Source organism: Corythoichthys intestinalis, chromosome 16 (assembly GCF_030265065.1).
Source record: "Corythoichthys intestinalis isolate RoL2023-P3 chromosome 16, ASM3026506v1, whole genome shotgun sequence".
Classification (NCBI taxonomy): Eukaryota; Metazoa; Chordata; class Actinopteri; order Syngnathiformes; family Syngnathidae; genus Corythoichthys; species Corythoichthys intestinalis.
The window spans coordinates 28,097,852-28,113,591 of record NC_080410.1 but is presented as its reverse complement, the minus strand read 5'-3'; the positions used below and the strand labels follow the sequence as shown (position 1 = coordinate 28,113,591).

The 15,740-nt window shown below is 39.1% G+C and overlaps 1 protein-coding gene across 2 annotated transcripts in view; it reads left to right on the top strand.

The window, feature by feature from the left end:
* The window catches only part of grin2ca (glutamate receptor, ionotropic, N-methyl D-aspartate 2Ca), a 141,145-nt gene that overhangs the window by 108,237 nt on the left and 17,168 nt on the right, over window positions 1–15,740 (top strand). For both annotated transcript variants that reach the window (XM_057861547.1, XM_057861548.1), the window contains exons 6-8: window positions 8,374–8,542; window positions 11,943–12,096; window positions 14,479–14,604. In XM_057861547.1, the coding sequence (XP_057717530.1) occupies window positions 8,374–8,542; window positions 11,943–12,096; window positions 14,479–14,604 (449 nt within the window). The remainder of the gene's footprint in view (window positions 1–8,373; window positions 8,543–11,942; window positions 12,097–14,478; window positions 14,605–15,740) is intronic.

The following is a 15,740-nucleotide window of genomic DNA, read 5'->3' as shown; positions in this document are numbered from 1 at the left end:
GGCTAAATAGAATTCTGTTAACTTAACACATTAACAGTTATTCTGATAACTATAGCCCAGAAAATTGGACTCTAGTCACAGGGACTTGGACTCGAAATTTGATGACTCGCAACTCGACTTGGAAAAAAAATGAAGACTCGGACTTCACTCGCTTGAGCCAGGAGGGCCCGAGACTCTAGACTGGACTCGACTTGTGAGGCAATAACTCAAGATTCGTCTCGAATCGTGAGACCATAACTCAAGACTCAACAAGCTGACTCAAAAAACAATCGTACATTGGTTCGCACCTGCTAATGATCCGCTTGGTCGCCTTGGCAACTCTTGCCACGCCCTCACGGAACGTCATGGCAATCAAAACTCAATCAAATTCCCTGAAGAAGACACTGTGTAGTTTGTTTGTTTTTTACATTGACTTACATTGACGATAAGGTTTCCCTCAAAGATAAACCTGAGTGTCTTATGGGTGGGTTGGGAAATAATGGTAAAGGCCTTGACTAACCTGTGACTCGACTCGACGTGACTCAACTCAACAACCTTTTGACTTGATACAACTCGTCTTCACAACCTTTGACTTGCCTACTCACAGGGGTGAAAGTGGGCCAGAACGGTCAGGAACGCAGTTCCAGTATAAGATTCAGGGCCAGAACGCAGTTCCGGTATAAGATTCAGGGCTGAAATGCTGTTCCGGTATACGGTGATTTGATTCCGAAAATATGACGGCAAATGTCAAAATGCTATGTAAAAAACTTTTTTTTTTTAATGCTAAGCTGCCACTCACGCATTTCATCTCTAGGAAGAAAACAATCTACCAACATCAGATTTACATACACAAGTGTTAACAACAAGCATAATAAAGTGCTTGTGTAGCGTAATCCGTTTCCACCGATATTTATTATTTATTTTATTCCACGGACGGCATGGAGGTTTCCCCAGCTGCTGCAGTTATCTGAGTCTGTCGATATGAGTCACGTCAATGTGCGAATGCACGCAGCAAAGCAAAACGCCTGGACTCGTTGAATTAATGCGGCCAAAAAAAGGGCAATGCAACATTAAATCGATCAAATCTTTAAGAGCAAAGAAAGAGGTAAGGAGGCTTATTTATCATATTTAGTTTTATTTCCTCTGATGGGGAGGTTCAGAACATCTTAGCTGTCAATGTGCACTTTGGACTTATATTTGTTCATTTATGTTAGGCTACTTATTCATTTCCTTATGATTTTTTTTAAAAAAAAGGCTATGTTTGCGCCATCTTCAAAATATATTCCATTTCACTCTGCATAATATAAGTCATTTGTACTTATTTTTCTGAATATATGTTACTTATTTCTTTAATATTAAAAAAAAAAAAGTAAATGTTTACATTAACTTCAATTTTAATATACATCCTATGTTCTCAAGTAGTTAAAATTTAGATTTGGCATTTAGTATGTGAGGAAAAGAGGGAAAATAAAAATTAGGAGGTGGAGTTTGGGGTTATTATCGTTTTTGTTAACTTTTATTTTGCAAATCATTGAAAAAATACAACAGAGAAAATCATTTTCTGTATGTGTTATAGAAATAACTGTGCTAAACAGTTTTCTTTGCATTTCAGTAGTTTAAGAGGTTTGACCCCCCCCCCCCCCCCACACACACACACACACACACAAAAATGAAAGAAAATAAATAAATAAATACATAAAATTTCTGGGTCCGTGTCAACCTTCGCGTCAGGGAGTTCCGGCAAGAAATTCTAGCCACTTTCACCCCTGCCTACTCGTCTTTAGAACCTTGTGACTCGGCTCAACTCGACATGTCCTCGAGACTCAACTCGATTTGCCCACAACAGGTAAGACTCGGGACTTACTTGTGACTCTGATCACAATTACTCGTGCAATTTTCTGCTATCGCCTATACACAACATAACTTGTTAACCAAAGCCTCGATCTCGCTCCAAATTACTACCAAATCTGAAAAAAATCTTCAGTTTCACTTCTAATCAATTTTTCCAACTGCAGAAGGAGAGGGCACACCTACAGCGGGATACCCACTTATAAGAAAAAAACACAAAAAAACATAAATAAGTAGCACTTGAGTATAAGTCGCAGGTCCAGCCAAACTTTGAAAAAAAGTGCAACGGATAGTCCGTAAATTACGGTACATACTTAGCGTTTGATTTGAATCTAATTTCTTATAATAATAATAATCCTAGTTCACAAAAAGAGCCTGTTTTCATGCCGGATGCTCTTCCTGACGCAGTCCCAGAGTTCATCCGCATAATACCCCCGCTCAAAGAAACCGAATCACTGGGGAATACATTTCTTAATAATTACAGAACAACTTGCTGATAAACATCCTCGAACGGATGACAAAAACCCCAACAGGGAACGCCATGATGACGAACAGCCTTTGGAGATTCGCAGTCAGCTAATTAAGAGTCCAAATGAGACCAGCGCTTGCCATCACCGTCTGGTCCCCGCAAGCACTCGGCGCGTTTAAAATGTCCGTCTTAATGGATTTCTTATCATACGTGAAGGTGTCATTAGGTGGGAGATGAAGAGCATCTTCCCCTGCAGTTGGCGTCATATTACTCACGTGCCGGCCGAGAGCGGAGCATCCTGGATCGAACGTTCATTAACGTTAGCGTGTTATCCGTTAACAGGATCGCGTTCCTTGACTGTTACGGAAGGCGCTCGTCAGGTCGAAATACTGACACGGTGTCTGACAAGCCCGCGGGGTGGAAACGAGTCAGTGGAGCGAGGTACTTGTTTGCGTTTGAAAAGGAGAAGGTCTGAGCGCTGAAATGGCTTTCCGGAGGGACTGGCGCCAAGCGGGAGGGCGCCCGCAGTTTTTGGGGCCAAGACGTCGGGCTCATACAAACACCCCAGAAAAAAGGATTCAAGAGCCCTATGAAATTCTAGCTTTTCTAGCACCTTACATAAGTGGTTTAAGTTTCATATCTAGATTATGGTTTCAAACCTGGGTTAAGGATTTTGGAAAAGAGTTTTGAAGGGATTCAGACACAGGTTTTTTAAAGGAACTTGTTAGGTTCAAGGCTGCCACAAACAATGATTTTGATAGTTGACTAATTATAAGATTATTTTTGTGGTGAATCGACTCATCGGCTTATGTTCTACAGTATATACAGTGATAGTGTTTTTTTGGGGGGTTAATGTGGACCAGAACCTCCCCGATAAGTGAAAAACATCGAAGTAGAATTTTCTTTTTTTTTCTTTTTCAAATAAGTATTTAGTCAACCACTAATTGTGCAAGTTCTCCCACTTGAAAATATTAGAGAGGCCTGTAATTGTCAACATGGGTAAACCTCAACCATGGGAGACAGAATGTGGAAAAAGAAACAGAAAATCACATTGTTTGATTTTTTAAAGAATTTATTTGCAAATCATGATGGAAAATAAGTATTTGGTCAATACCAAAGGTTCATAGTCAAAGTTCATCTCAGTACTTTGTTATGTACCCTTTGTTGGCAAGAACAGAGGCCAAACATTTTATGTAACTCTTCACAAGCTTTTCACACTCTGTTGCTGGTATTTTGACCCATTACTCCATGCAGATCTCCTCTAGAGCAGTGATGTTGTTGGGGCTGTCGTTGGGCAACACGGACTTTCAACTCCCTCCGCAGATTTTCTGTGGGGTTGAGATCTGGAGACTGGCTTGGCCACTCCAGGACTTTGAAATGCTTCTTACGAAAGCCACTCCTATGTTGCCCTGGCTGTGTGTTTGGGATCATTGTCATGCTGAATGACCCAGCCACGTCTCATCTTCAATGCCCTTGCTGGTGGAGGGAGATTTTCACTCAAAATCTCTCGATACATAGCCCCATTCATTCTTTCCTTAACACAGATCAATCGTCCGGGTCCCTTTGCAGAAAAACAGCCCCAAAGCATGATGTTTCCACCCCCGTGCTTCACAGTAGGTATGGTGTTCTTCAGATGCAATTCAGTATTCTTTCTCCTCCAAACACGAGAACCTGTGTTTCTACCAAAAAGTTCTATTTTGGTTTCGTATGACCATAACACATTCTCCCAGTCCTCTTCTGGATTATCCAAATGCTCTCTAGCGAACCGCAGACGGGCCTGGACATGTACTGGCTTCAGCAGGGGGACACGTCTGGTAGTGCAGGATTTGAGTCCCTGGCGGCGCATTGCGTTACTGATAGTAGCCTTTGTTACTGTGGTCGCAGCTCTCTGTAGGTCATTCCCCAAGTCCCCCCGTGTGGTTCTGGGATATTTGCTCACCGTTCTTGTTATCATTTTGACGCCACAGGGTGAGATCTTGCATGGAGCCCCAGATCGAGGGAGATTATCAGTGGTCTTGTATGGCATTTTCAAATAATTGCTCCCACATTTGATTTCTTTACACCAAGCGTTTTACCTATTGTAGATTCAGTCTCCCCAGCCTGGTTCAGGTCTACAATTTTGTCTCTGTTGTCCTTCGACAGCTATTTGGTCTTGGCCATAGTGGAATTTGTAGTGTGACTGACTGAAATTGTGGACAAGTGTCTTTTATTCCTACAATGAGTTAAAACAGGTGCCATTAATACAGGTAATGAGTGGAGCCTCGTTACACCTCGTTAGAAGAAGTTAGATCTATTTGACAGCCAGAAATCTTGCTTGTTTGTAGGTGACCAAATACTTATTTTCCACTCTAATTTGGAAATAAATTCTTTAAAAATCAAACAATGTGATTTTCTGTTTTTGTTTCCACATTCTGTCTCTCATGGTTGAGGTTTACCCATGACAATTACAAGCCTCTCTAAGCTTTTCAAGTAGGAGAACTTGCACAATTAGTGGTTAACTATTACTAATACTTATTTGCACCACTGTATAAGGCATGTTCTTTCACTTTTTTCCCACAGTATAATTTGAAAAAAAATCAAATAAATAAATATATATTTTTCTAATACCGTAATCTCCCGAATATAACGTGCACTTTTTTTCCCCAAAATCAACTTATAAAATCATGGTGCGTATTATAAACGGGTACATGGATGGAGACAGAAATATATATATATATATATATATATATATTACATATATATAAAAACCGTTTTTTTTTTTTGTTTTGTTTTTTTTTTTGACACGACCACGTTGTGTTGAAGAAACGTATGCGGCGACCCGTTGCCGACCATTACGGTACGTGATGTCACCATTTTGTTTCGGTAACACTTCACTCTAATCGGCTGAATGATTTTGTCCGTGTTAAATTCAGCTTTTTTCACTCTTCATAAAGCACAGAATTTAGTTTCTTGAACTCATTTGAGTCTACGTTTATTGCAGCTCCACAACTCGGACCATAACAAACGTAAGCACACAGACTTCCTGTGTCCGTCAACTATATCTATCCCTCGGGAAACTCAAACCCAAATAACAATAGTTCTTATTGTTACTGTCGTGTTGACAGCGATGAGCTCTCACGGATTTCCAACTTACGTTCTCACTTTCATTTTACCGTATCAATCCATGGAAGAAACATTTATTCATCATGATGAAACGAGCAAGTTATACAGCAGCCTTTAAAAGAAAAGTCACATTTGTTTTGTTTTCTCCTAGATTCTGGTAAGTTGGAGAAGTTGTCAAATCATATTATTACCGTAAATATTGTCAGTTTACGGTAATGTTTTGAACTACCAATGTGCTATGCTTGTGCTGTGTTTCACCAGTCAGTAAAATGACATTTGTGTACCTGTACACAAGCTCTGTTTTCTTGTATTCTTCTATTTATTGGTGCTAAAATTAGGGTGCGCGTTATAAACGGGTACAATAATTTCCCCTGTATTTTACAAGTAAATTTGGGGTGCGCATTATACACGGGTGCGCCTTATATTCGGGAATTTACGGTAAATGGTTTTTAAGCACTTCAAATATAATAATCATAAGTTTTAAACATGTTACTGTCCCACCAAATTATTTTTTAACAAGAATTAAGTAGAAAAGTGCCTGTCTTATTTAAATGCTTATTGAGTGAGTCCACTCAAATCCACTCAAGCTGCTGACTTACACACAATAAGTTGATACAGCAACTATTTAACAAGTTAAAGGATGAGTGACGCATGTGGCGCTTTGAAGCTTCGGGTTCCAGGCATCTGTGGCAAGATCAAACATTAAAAGTCTGTCAATCATCGTTAAATTTAAGAAGGAACTCGAGTGCATTGCCTGACGAACAAAGAGCATGTAGAGCAAGGGAAAGTGAGACTGGGCGATTGGCTGGGGACAGCTCATCTGTATTTTTATTTTTTTTAAATTGAAAAAAAAAATCTGTGATGGACTGAGGGCACAAAGTTCGAAGCGCGAAGTAGCGAGGGATCAGCGTAAATTATATTTATTGTTTTAGCACTTATTATAGCTTTAAATGTGCATTAGAATCCAAAAAGTGTTGAGAAAAGTTGAACTATGAATACCATGTTACTAAGTAAAATCATATTTGTCGAGGACTGTAAAATCAAAGGTTTGTAAGTGATAAAGCACTGAAGCCATGTAGGTTTTTTTTTTTTAAGCACGTTTTTTTTTTTTTTTTTTAAACCGAGGATCCTGCCCTAAAACGTCGGTAATTACGTCCACACCAGCACGTTTGTAGGAGGGAAAAAAGCTTGCACAGCCAACCGCATTCATTCATTTTTAAATAGTCATCACAATGGGCGAAAAATTATTGTTCATAATACCCCGATCCTTCACATGTGTTCTTCATTATGAAGCACTGCAAGAGTTTGTAAATATATAAGTGGAAGCAAGAATACACATGTCTTATTTACTCCGAATGTAAACATTGGTCTCATGTGTGACGTATGGACAAAGTTTGTTGCAGTCAGTGTCCACATGATGGCGCCACAAATGCAAAATTCACGCACCTTCACTCTGGGCGCAGATTTCAATTAAGCTTGCGAACGATAAACCAATACGACTGGACATTCGGTTTTACAGGTGAGAGATACAGCTGTATCGATAGTAAAGTTACCATTCGACAGTAATTAGCCATTAAATATACAATGAACCGATAGTAGAGATAGAATTCGGCTATCACGAGCACAAGAATCAGCTTCTAATGCCTAGTTTAATGCATTGCTTAATATGATAATAATATAGCTTTTACCTCACATGCTGCGCTTGTGTCATTCACCACACAGCGCACTTAGATTGTGACCGCCGTCGTGGTTGCCTCAACTTCCCATGAATTTCGGCAGAACCGCTAGTAGTCGCCGTCATTACCCGATCGTCATGGGCGTGTCATAACAACGCGAGAGTTAACAAAACCACTGTAACGCACGCTCCGTAGCGTTTTCTTCAGAGCCCAAAACGAAACAAGCAGTGGCAACGAAGCAACATGCTAAAACAATGGAAAGTTTGCGCACCACGCCAGCGACGTGGAGCAATTGATTTTCAACGCACCCCGGAAAACAAAAGTCGGACTTTGAAGTGACAAAGGCAGCCAGATCTGTTCGCATGGGACAGAGCTAGTGTGAAGTGTTAGGTGGTACAGAGATTGTGAGTTCTTAACCTTGAAAAATAACCCACTACAATGGTGGAAAGCATATTGGTGGCATATTGTTTCCACGAAACACAGTCTACTTAAACATGAACATGTGTCTCAGTTGATCTTCCTCAACAAAAATCTGCCCTTCAAAAAAGATATAGACAGTGATGAGGAATAAAAAAAAAAAAAGTGGAATCACAGGCATAAGTGAATGACTTTGCTGTGTATAAGGTTAAAGTAATGATTATAGACCTCTCTGTTTAAAATGCCATGCCCCCCCCCCAGTTATACCAACAAAATGATGGTCATATAGTAAGCTTTATTTTTTTTTTGTAATTAAAAAAAATAAAACATAACATTGGTATGAAATTTTGTTGTTTAATCTAATCTTTTTTTATATGTTAAAATACTGTATGAACACACACAACAAATGTTTACTATCGTATCGTTTTCACTCTGTATCGAACCGTGTCGTTCTTAAACTGTATCGAATCGTATCAAATCGCTCTGCCTTAAAAATGTATCGTTTTTTTAATCGAATTGTAACCTGTGTATCTAGATACATATCGAATCGGCTTCATGCCAGAGATTCCCAACCCTAAATCAATACCTTTGTTTAAATGTGTGTGTGGATGATAGGCCAAACCGTAGAAAAAGTTCTTGTTTTTGCCATCTATCCTGCTACGTGTACACATGGCCCGAATCTCAACATGTGTATTTGTCAGCTGCATCGGTTAATCGCGTTGTCTTGAATGTGATAAAAGACAGATGCAGGACCAGCAGAGGTCGATAATGCAAAGCAGTCACACGTGCCGCGATCAATTGATCGGAGAGTAACAATTTGCGCCGTTGGGGACGAGTGTCATTCATCGGGACTGACGCAGCTTTGATTCCGTTATGCCGCAGCATTGTGGGCCACACGGAGCCGTACACCAAACTGTGCTGCAAGGGCTTCTGCATTGACATCCTCAAGAAGCTGTCACGCAACATCAAGTTCTCCTACGACCTCTACCTCGTCACCAACGGCAAGCATGGCAAGCTGGTACGCGGCATCTGGAACGGCATGATCGGCGAGGTAAGACACTCGTCAACTTGTTTTGACTTTCCCGCCATATTTGGCAGTATGGTAGTACTGCAAAAGTTTTCAAGTTAAAGCTGTCAAAGTTAAATGTTGACAATTAGTTTTTGGGGCAGAAAATGAAATACTGTACAGTAATAAAAAATCATGAATTTTGCCATTTCCAGTAGCTGCAACAAAATGGAAGCTAAGAACTACAGTTATTGAATGATGCTCCTCAGTTGCCAAGATGCCATTGAAGCACTTTTTTAGCAAATTGAAGCTCCTCAATTCTCTTGAACATACAAAGTACAAAGATACCAAAAATGGCAGTAATTTTGCACTTTTCTTGCTTTGGCCTAAGCATAAAAACGCAAGAACATTTTTCAGACAGTAATTTTCGGACTACTAAGCCTCTGTTTTTTCTCCCATTTTGAACCCGTCATCTTATTTGTGCCATTTTACACGCTGATGAACTTCATGTCTTATTTTATAAATATCACATAATACAATATGGACACCTGTGGGTTATATATGAACAAATATGGTTTCTTGTCAAATTTGAGGGTGCGTTTTATGGTTATGTGCGTCATATAGTCCGAAAATTACAGTAGTTTCCACACAAAAAAAAAATCTTAAAAATGCCCTCAGTATAAAAAGTCTGCACACCCCTGAGTTCAGGATTCTGACATATTAAGGAAAATTTGACAGAACACCGGGCACACGAAGAGGGCAATAAGCCGAGTATAGCGCCCTCCGGGCAGGCACGCAAAGGACCGAGGGGGGTGTGCGACAAGCCGCCGGTCGTCGGCCGAGTGGCATTCTCGGTGGACAAGGAGCATTGTCAGCCACAATATGCAAGCCACCTCTGTATTAAAACGTGTGCCATGATCCCAGTATTTGACATAATACAAAATACGATGTTTACTCACTTCCTCGTAAGTCCAATGGTCCCACAGCTGTCGGACTTGTTTTGGCCATTCTCCGAGGGTGAACGGGAACTTTTTGAATCCCTAAAAGACTCACACGCCTCTCAATGGTGCAGCAATAAATCCCTGTAGCTCATTTGAATGGCGTGATGCCAAAAATAAAAATATTAATCAGCTGAATCCGCAGTCCATCTGAATGCTATAATGCAATGCTGTATTGTGAGATGCTGACCCTGGTGACGTCACATTCGCATTCGTCCTCAACCTGAGACTGGAGCCGGAAGTCACTCAGGCTACGTTCATACTACAGGTCTTAATGCACGAATCCGATTTTTTCGTGTTTTTTCGACTCGAGTGAGGCATTAACTTGACGGTCTGAACGTGACAAATCGCATAGAACTGGACCATTTCAAATCCGATCTGGGTCACTTTGGCTACGTTCATACTACAGGTCTTAATGCACGAATCCGATTTTTTCGTGTTTTTCCGACTCGAGTGAGACATTAACTTGACGGTCCGAACGTGACAAGTCGCATAGAACTGGACCATTTCAAATCCGATCTGGGTCACTTTCGTATGTGTTTCAAATCCGATCTGGGCCACATTTTTCCAGACTGTCGCGGCGGTTTGTACTGTCCAGTCTCGCAAATCGGAATTCATGCAGCAATTACGTCATCAAAAAGCGAGAGAGTCGCCACGGTAGCGGTGCAGCTGTGCTTTTTAAAAAGCAAAATATGATATCCCTGGAATGACGGATGACAGCCAGCATGTGTGGTCATTTGTTTTGATGCTTCTGCGCATGCGGGTCGTCTTGCTCAGCGCTTGTCGGACTGCGAATTAGTGTGCATGCGTAATACTTGAATGGTCTCAATGGACAAAGGCAGTCTAAACGGGCACGCCAAAAAAAAAACAGATATGACTAAAAATCAGATTCATGCATTAAGACCTGTAGTATGAACGTAGCCTTTCGTATGTTGTTCAAATCCGATCTGGGCCACATTTTTCCAGACTGTCGCGGCGGTCTGTACTGTCCAGTCTCTCAAATCGGAATTCATGCAGCAATTACGTCTTTAAAAAGCGAGAGAGACGCTACGGTAGCGGTGCAGCTGTGCGTTATTAGCGCCTAGCTTGCCTTGAACGCGGCTTTTTAGGAAGGGTCGGACTTGAAAACAGTCATAAAAAATAAAAGTGGGTTGAGGATAAACCTGAGAATGATCGGTTTTCTGTCTGCTCCATATAAGCAATATTTCAACAACGCTCACACGGCCGAGAGTCGGGGCAAAATGCCCGTATGTGTGTGTGACATGCACGGACAGGGCGTGCATGCTATCGATCCATATACTTTGAATATAAACCTAAACTGGGATTGTTTATGTCTGTTATTTCTTCCTCTTTTTAAAAAGCAAAATATGATATCCCTGGAATGACGGATGACAGCCAGCATGTGTGGTCATTTGTTTTGATGCTTCTGCGCATGCGGGTCGGACTGCGAATTAGTGCGCATGCGTAATACTTGAATGGTCTTAATGGACAAAGGCAGTCTGAACGGGCACTCAAAAAAAAAACAGATATGACAAAAAATCGGATTTGTGCATTAAGACCTGTAGTATGAACGTAGCCTCATTTTCATAGCGCGGGATTCAAAAATTGAATGAATAAAACGATCGCTTCCACACACATCCAAGCCGTCTATTTCATTCAGGAGCATAAAATACCACGTGAAATATGAAATAAACATGCATTTTGGTGTCATAGGCACTTGGAAAACTTTACATACAGTTCATGGCATCCAGGTGAGTTTATTTAATTGCAAATAATGTGCTGTTTTCCTGCGGAGTGTGTATTATCATCATGAAGATGGTGATGTCCTTGTAGACTCTACAATTATGTGTTCATCTGTCAATGTTCATTCGAAATTGTTGTAAACCTCTTATTCATTTATTTTTTAGTTTAGGAACGAAAACATTTTGAGAATTGTCGACCAAAACTTGACGAAATTTGAGTTTTCATTGACTAAAACTAGACGAAGACAAACACATTTTGAAATGGCTAAAATATGACTAAGACTAATAAGTAATTTTGTCCAGAAGACTAAGACGAAAATTAAAAAGGCTGCCAAAAACAGAACTACCGGGTTGGATGCCTTTTACCATCAATGACAGCCAATGAGTTAAGATTTGTGTTTGGTACACATTCTTTGACAAAGGGGTTGTATTTATTTTCACAGCGTCATTGCCATCGTACATGAGCGATGATTACTCTCTACTGTGCATAACTTTTGCCAGGCAGACACTTTACATAAGCGAGACAAAGGGACCTTATGCTATATCCTGTAAAACCTCTGCATGGATTAAGGATTAAGTGCTGCTTTACAATGCAGAGGTTAAAAGGTAAAACTGAGAGGACGGACAGGACCTCAGGGACAGTCAGGGCCATGAAATGACATAATTCATGTCAACAGGATGGTCTTGTGGGTTTATTCCCCCCAGGTGTTCTACAAGCGTGCAGACATGGCCATCGGCTCACTGACCATAAACGAAGAACGTTCTGAGATTATCGACTTCTCGGTGCCATTTGTGGAGACGGGCATCAGCGTCATGGTGGCCAGGAGTAACGGCACAGTCTCACCGTCTGCCTTCTTAGGTCAGGAAATATCCCGTGTTTGGATATTTTGAGTTGTGTTCCTGCATAATTTAGTATTTTCACATGATGCGTCAGTTCCATATATTTATGTTTTTTCACTTTTTTCGATTGAAATTTAAATCTTTGGAGTTGTTTTAAAGAATATACAGTGATCACTCGTTTTTTCCGCGGTTAATGCGGACCACAACCCAACGAGTGAAAACCACGAAATACCGCCGCTCCCAAAATATTTTGTGTGTGTGTGTGTATTCAATGCATTTATTCAGATTTAGCATTGGAAAGGGATACATATAAGACATGTTTTTTCATTTTTTTCCCCAAAGTATAATTAAAAAAAAAAAAAAAAAAACTTTTATATGTGTATATTAGGGCTGTCAAACGATTAAAATTTTTAATCGAGTTAATCACAAATCACAGCTTAAAAATTAATTAATCGTAATTAATCGCAATTCAAACCATCTATAAAAATGCCATATTTTTCTGTAAATTATTGTTGGAATGGAAAGACACAAGACTGATATATACATTCAACATACTGTACATAAGTACTGTATTTGTTTATTATAACAATAAATCAACAAGATGGCATTAACATTAACATTCTGTTAAAGTGATCCATGGATAGAAATACTTGTAGTTCTTAAAAGATAAATGTTAGTACAAGTTATAGAAATTTTATATTAAAGCCCCCCTTATGTTTTCATTTTAATAAAATTTGTAAAATTTTCAATCAAAAAATAAACTTGTAGCTCGCCATTGTTGATGTCAAAAATTACAAAATCAGTCACACCCAAGTGCCAGCAGAGGGCGACAAAACACAAAAAAAACACGTAACAAGTGCACATGTCACTGTGCTGTCATCTTAATTTGTTTGAGCGGGGCATGTGTGTTAATTGCGTCAAATATTTTAACGTGATTAATTTAAAAAATTAATTACCGCCCGTTAACGCGATAACTTTGACAGCCCTAATGTGTATATTTTAATGGTTATAACCACTTCCAATGTAATAATTATGATAAATTTTAAACATTACTGTCCCACCGAATTATTTTTAAACAAGAATAAAGTAGAAAATGTTTGTCTTTAATAAATGCTTCACTGAGTGAGTCCACTGAAATTCGCTCAAGCTGCTCACTTACAATGAGTTGCCACAGCAACTGTTAAATAAGTTAAACGATGATTGACACATGCGGTTCTTTGAATCTTCGGCTTCCAAGCATCTGTGACAAGATCAAATATTAAACGTCTGTCAAACATTGTTAACATTAATAAGCAACTCCAGTGCTGACCAACAAAGAGCAGCAGGAGGGAAAGTGAAACTATGTGATCAGCTCGGGACGGCCCATCTGTATGAATTAGGGCAAAATTATCGCGTTAACGGGCGGTAATTAATTTTTTTAAATTAATCACGTTAAAATATTTGACGCAATTAACGCACATGCCCCGCTCAAACAGATTAAAATGACAGTGTTATGTCCATTTGTTACTTGTGTTTTTTTGTGTTTTGTCACCCTCTGCTGGCGCTTGGGTGCGACTGATTTTATGGGTTTCAGCACCATCCATGAGCATTGTGTAATTATTGACATCAACAATGGCGAGCTACTAGTTTATTTTTTGTTTGAAAATTTTACAAATTTCATTAAAACAAAAACATTAAGAGGGGTTTTAATATAAAATTTCTATAACTTGTACTAACATTTATCTTGTAAGAACTACAAGTCTTTCTATCCATGGATCGCTTTAACAGAATGTTAATAATGGAAATGCCATCTTGTTGATTTATTAATAAAATAAACAATACTTATGTACAGTATGTTGAATGTATATATCTGTCTTATGTCTTATATTTCCATTCCAACAATAATTAACAGAAAAATATGGCATATTTTATAGATGGTTTGAATTGCGCTTAATTACGATTATTTAATTTTTAAGCTGTGATTAACATGATTAAAATTTGTAATCGTTTGACAGCCCTAGTATGAATATATTTTTAATTGAAAAAAATATCCTCGATGGACTGAGGGCGCAAAGTTTGAAGGGGTCACTGTATTTGAGTAATACTAACAGTGAAAATTCTCAATTTACATATTATAAAATATGATAACACATTTTGATATTGGCATGATGGCATCACATCGCTGCCAACCCTCCCCGTCAAAATGGATTGGATGCCTAGCGGCCTCAGTGGCACTGTAAAATGCGAATTCACAACCAGTTTAAATGAATTTGATGTCTATCGTTGTCAGTGTCATGCAATGAGTTAACGGTCCCCCCATCAAATGCGTTTGGTATGATAAATATTACATTATCCACAAATCTTTGCCCAAGCTAACGTGCAATAACAGCATCGCTACAATGCTTTTTATTCATGCTTACAGAGCCGTACAGTCCCGCTGTGTGGGTGATGATGTTCGTCATGTGTCTGACCGTGGTCGCCATTACCGTGTTTGTCTTCGAATACTGCAGTCCGGTGGGCTACAACCGCAGCCTGGTGACGGCGAAAGGTGAGGCGTCCTTCTCATCTTCCTCCTCAAGTCATCAAGCTCACGTAAGAAATCAATAGATAAGAAATGGACTTTCATGTCAGTGCTGAATGTCCTCAAACAGTGTTTCCCATCACCTCAAAAATGGCTTCGCTGCAAGTGGAATGACCCAATTTGAAATACTGTAGGATAATGGATTTATGTGTTCATCAAAATGGAGGCAAAAGTTTTATTTCTAAAGATTTTGTTTGATATTATTAACTAATTTGCTACCTGTGACAGCGATGGACGTCCAATACACTTTAAGGGGTTAGTGGCGTTTGAATGAACATTTGGAAATGGAATGGATTGGATGTACATTGCCATTAATGGTACAAAATGAGTTAAATACAACTGTAACTCTAAATCTCTGGATGCATAAATACATATGGCGAAAAACACAGACAAGACTGAAAAAGCAGTTTCTGCTCTTTCACTCCTCTTTAAAAGAAACTGCTGTATTTTAAGCCAAAAAAACTCTTGTGTTTGATAGAACAATTTGTCTATATGCTGCCATAGCAGATTGATGGCGCATTAAGCCCCCGAACGATTTTTAATTGGTCCATTTTACCCTGGAAACCCTAGTTTGCAGACGTCGCGCAACCGCTTTTGTTTCAACCCAGCCAAAAAACGAAGGTAATTAATTATATTTATTATTCAAAATGTCTGTCATTTTTAGCTTAGAATCATTAATTGATGTCTAATATTTCGTATTAAAAAAACAAAACAAAAAAAAAACGACTTTAAAAAATCATTCACTCGCATATTTTAAACTTTTAAACAAATTATGTCGTATAAAAAAAAAAAAATGGTGTCCGTAAAAAAGTCACTGATATGTACCTCATAACTATCGCTTAATTGTATTTTTTTGTTGGTCTATATGCTGCCATAGCAGATTCATGGCGCATTAAGCCCCGGAACTATTTTTAATTTGTCTGTTTTACCCTGGAAACCCCAGTTTACAGATGTCGCACAACCACTTTTGTTTCAACCCAGCCATAAAACGAAGGTAATTACTTATATTTATTATACAAAATGTCTGTCATTTTTAGCTTAGAATAATTAATTGATGTCTAATATTTCATATTAAAAAAAAAAAAGGACTTTAAAAGACTATT